This window comes from Pempheris klunzingeri, chromosome 1, assembly GCF_042242105.1.
Source record: "Pempheris klunzingeri isolate RE-2024b chromosome 1, fPemKlu1.hap1, whole genome shotgun sequence".
NCBI lineage: Eukaryota > Metazoa > Chordata > Actinopteri > Acropomatiformes > Pempheridae > Pempheris > Pempheris klunzingeri.
Window position 1 is genome coordinate 22,220,043 of NC_092012.1, and position 4,427 is coordinate 22,224,469.

At 48.9% G+C, this 4,427-nt stretch overlaps 1 protein-coding gene across 1 annotated transcript in view; it reads right to left on the reverse strand.

The window, feature by feature from the left end:
- The window catches only part of atosa (atos homolog A), a 30,613-nt gene extending 26,891 nt beyond the window's left edge, over positions 1-3,722 (reverse strand). Inside the window, exon 1 of the mRNA XM_070828858.1 lies at positions 3,150-3,722. Coding sequence (XP_070684959.1) covers positions 3,150-3,180 — 31 coding nt within the window. The 5' untranslated portion in view covers positions 3,181-3,722. The remainder of the gene's footprint in view (positions 1-3,149) is intronic.
- Positions 3,723-4,427: the final 705 nt, after the last annotated feature.

A 4,427-nucleotide genomic window follows, 5' to 3' on the forward strand; every position in this document is an offset into this window, starting at 1 on the left:
AAACCCTTGAGAACAGCGACCCCATAAAGAAATCAAGGGGAAGACAGGTGATGTACACCAACACTGTTGCACATCACCTGTTGTGGCTGCCTCTTGCTGTGGGGTAAATCACTGTCAGCGAGGAGGTAAAGACAACACTGGACTGGACAGGTGTCGTACAGGCAACAGTGTGTGTCGCTCAGCATTATCTGGGTCTCTCGTCAGTGAGAGCGTATACTCTGATCCTCTGGCATGCGGCTGAGACCTCTCAGGGCAGTTGTAATCTGGCTGAGCGCACAGCAGAAGAGTAAGTTGGGTGTGGGGGATGGACTCAAGTCCCTTGATGGATTCGAGTCCTCCTTGAGGGACTGATGGCTCCAAACAGGAATCACCACCAAACAAACACACCAACATGACAATGACTGAGGTCCGCTTGGTGTATGTTGTTTAGCGTGTGTTTGAACGAGGGAGAGAACCAGAGCTGTGGTTAAGGACACAAAGGAGGGGGGGCATTCAGTCACCATTCTTAGCTCTTTGTTCTAGTTTCACCATATGATCTAATATCACCATCAAATGTTAAATCTTTCTAGTGGTCACGTCCCCTCAATTATTTGCACCACAGCTGAGCAAGAACAGCCTATTCTTATGGTGTGAACAATTCCAGTGTGGTTTCTGAGTCACATTTTGTCCTTCTACATGTGGAAACAACACACTTACAAAAAATGTCTTTCAGGATACAAATAAAACCCGGCCTAACCGCACTTCAGCTCACACAGTTTAAACCCAATTTGAAAAGCCATGTTTTCCCTGACTGGTGTGAACGAGTCTCAAGTTTTCCATAGCTGCTCTTTGTGGGACCAGTAAAAGCTGTCCGTTGAGCCACATGGTTCAACAGTGCTGCGCTCATTAGGCCAACAGCAATCTGTTGCATACTCTCGCACCCTCACACAGACACACCATCCTGACTCACAGAAAAACAAGGGGGTCAGATGACTCCGGTTAGGGCCCTGACTAGAACATGACTGCTCCACTTTTCCCTTTAAAACAAAAGCATGGTTCACAAAGTGAACAGTGTAATGTATTATGAGACACTAAGGAGACATCACGTCTGATTTGCATGTGGGGACATTCATCCAAACTTCTGATTTTTTCAATTATGTTGTTCTAGAAGCTTTGTGTTATCAGAATCAGAATCAGAATTCCTTTAATAATCCCCAGGGGGAAATTGCTTTTGTCACACAGAGCTCCAAAAGAATAAGAATATGATAGGATATGGTATCTGTTATTAAGGTTAACATCAGCGCAGATACCAGTTTGATATGTTGGATTTGAGCGTCACCAGTTCCCACAGTCCCCTCTCAAGGTGCTAAAGGTGGAGTGATAGCCAAGGTGTTGAAGGGGTATAGCCTGATTCATCACCTTTTCACCCACCCAAAGCCTTGGCCTGACATTTCACACCCACCTGATTAGGAGGTCACAGCCTGTGAGGCTTTTGCAGGAGCTCAGTGTCAGATGGACAAGCCTGGACTTGTTCAGCTCTCCCCTACACATTTATTCTAAGCTAGGCTCTCCTAGGAACTCTCAGGCCAGCATCAGGGCCGTGAAGCTGCCTCCCCTGTGCTAAACTTGACCTCTCAGTGGTCCAGGCCCTTAAGTAAACACCTACTCTAGCCACTGCAGTCCCTTTCTCTGAGGAGAGAGGCTAAAGAAGGAAGGGGCTATAAGCAATCTGGTATCTCCACCTCATGGATGGTACAGTATGTTCCAAATAACAATAGCCCCACAGTGTCTGCCACTCAGACAGGGAGTTACTGCTGTGGAGCAGCCTTTACTTGTACAAGCTTTCATAATTAGAACATGACACTGAGTGAGTTAGGCTGACCAGCCATGAAGGGTGAGGAGCTGACATGGCGTAGTAATGTGCCTCAGGCCAACAGCTTTCAATCAAGTATAACACACACCACAAGTGTGTGGTTGGAAATGATCTGAAATATCCCCCAGTTTGAGAGTCAGTATTACCCAACATTATTACAACATACAGCAGCAGCATTGCTGTCTGCTGTTCACTGTTGTGCTGCATTATTAGGCTATAATTACACTGTACAGTGCCACTCAGTGTGCCCTTTACTCAGTCTATTGACTTTACACAGATGTCCTGGTTGGTGCTTCTATATAAAGGCTTAGGATTCTGCAGGCAAGGCTAGGGTTAAAAGTCTACGCCCATATAGGGCACATGCTACGGTTTGTTGTGGAGTTCCATTACAAGCATATTGTGCTCCAAGTCACATTGTGCACTCCGGCCTGTCAGCAGCCTGACAGCAGCCTCCTATGCAAACACACAGACTGTCCCTGATTGACTGCAGCTAATCTCATCATGACTGAGAACAGTGGGCCTTCACTGCTTCAAAGTATGGCACTATTGTGTTGTTGACATCAGATCGAGTCACCCTGGATCACAAACAGCCCTGTGCAATCATTCCCAAACTGAATCATTTAGCGTACACAACAAAGGATCTTATACAACACCTGATGTTAAATGTGTAAGGGCAGAGATTGTGGTACTGAAATACCCTGTAGAAATCAATACTATAGTAAAATTAGCATTAACCACGTTGATAAAAACAAGGGTGTCCCCTCCGTCCCTGTTTTACCTCTTACTGCAGATACAGCTAGATGTAAACAGGTTGCAGAGCATATGGCAAGAGCCTGATTTCCACAACAGGGTGGGTGTCAAGAACGTTTTGCAGCAGCCCCGTGCAGGAGACTGTCAAAACAAGAGCTACTGGAAACACGAACAGCATTTGGCATGAGAGGATGCTGCTGGTTATGTGGTGATGCAAAAATGGGGAGAAGAAACAGCTGGCCAATTCTTGTAACATCCAAAATTAGAGCAGCAAGTGCTTGTACACGTCCTCACTGACTCGGGTCAGGCTTTGTTAATTCACATAAGCAGTGACCAGGCTGACCAGCTGTTACATAATGCCCTGGCCTGATTCTTCTCTCGGTGGAATGGGTACAGTCAGCCCAGTAAAGCTGGAACTGCACAGCTTGCCCACACACTCAGTGACCATCAAGCCCACTCACCGTGTGTGTGTGTGTGTGTGTGTGTGTGTGTGTGTGTGTGTGTGTGTGTGTGTGTGTGTGTGTGTGTGTGTGATGGCTCCACGTACCTCGCTCGGGCTTCATGCTGTCCAGTGTCATCAGGTTGCCTTCAGGGGTCTCTTGCAGGCTCTTCTCCTGCTCGATGACACACAGCCTTGACAGCAACACAACGGCGTATGGACCCCCGACCCCCCCGTGACTGAGACCTGCTGTATTAGCTAAGCAACAATATCAGCTGTGAAGCCTGTGTGTTGGTGCCAGCTGCCCCCTATCCAACAACAAAGCATTGCTTTGTTAGCATGCTACTGTACGCTTCCATCGAGTCGCACCGTATTGTCCAACTGACTAACAAGGACAGCTGATAGCTGGGTGCCAGTTACCGTTAACGTCAGATAATGGGCTTGTCAATCTGCTAGCGAGTAGCCAATCTGACTACTAATAATTTAACCAGCAAGCTGGCTCCTCTTCTCGAATTCCTCCACCTGAGCCACGGTCACGTCGCGATGCATTTCTGTCTCGTCTCCTGTAACGTCTCGTGCCCACAGCGACGCGCGGCTGCCAGCTCAGCAGTGTTAGCTGGATCACCAACTTTATCGTGACTGTGTGCTGAAGAGGACGACGACCTCCCCACCAGCCCAGCCCCCACCGCAGCGCAGGTAGCGACTGCTCGGCTACAAGCAGACTCCGATGACGGACGGTTTTCTTCAGTAGGACGAGAGAATCTTCATCGTATCGCGCCTCTCGCGGATTTCAGACAAATATAGTCCACTTTGTGTCCGCCCACAGCCTTCGAGCCGTCGCCATCTACTTAACGTGACAAACGCCACCTGTACTGACTTCCTTTGCGTTCTTCATTAAAACTTTTCAAAGCCACAACAAATAGCCCCACTGTGAGCTCGCGCCTCGGTAACGCGGAAGCGTTTTTCCGTGAGCCTGACAGTTTCTCCGCGAGCGCTGACAGGCCGGTGCTCTCCCCACACTGGAAGATGGGATCGATACTAATACTTTTCAGTCGAAATGCAGATGAAAGGAACAGTGAGTCCTCCCGGTCGTGATGCTCAGACCGCCCCCCTCCTCTCTTCCCTCCCCTCCGCTTGTCAAAACAGATCAGCGCAGCTCCAGTCACGTGTCCCAACAACAGCCCCTGACGTCACTTCCCTCTCTACCAGCCTCGCATGAACTCGCAGCCATAGCAACCGCCAACTTAATAAACGGCACCAAAACTTGTGGGGGAGCCGCGCTGTGTCTGACGGGGCAAGACTTAACAACAGAAGCCCGACGTGACGTTCTCTCTCCTTACATCCCGTGTAATGGCCGTTTGGAAAGGGGGACGGACAGAGACGGGG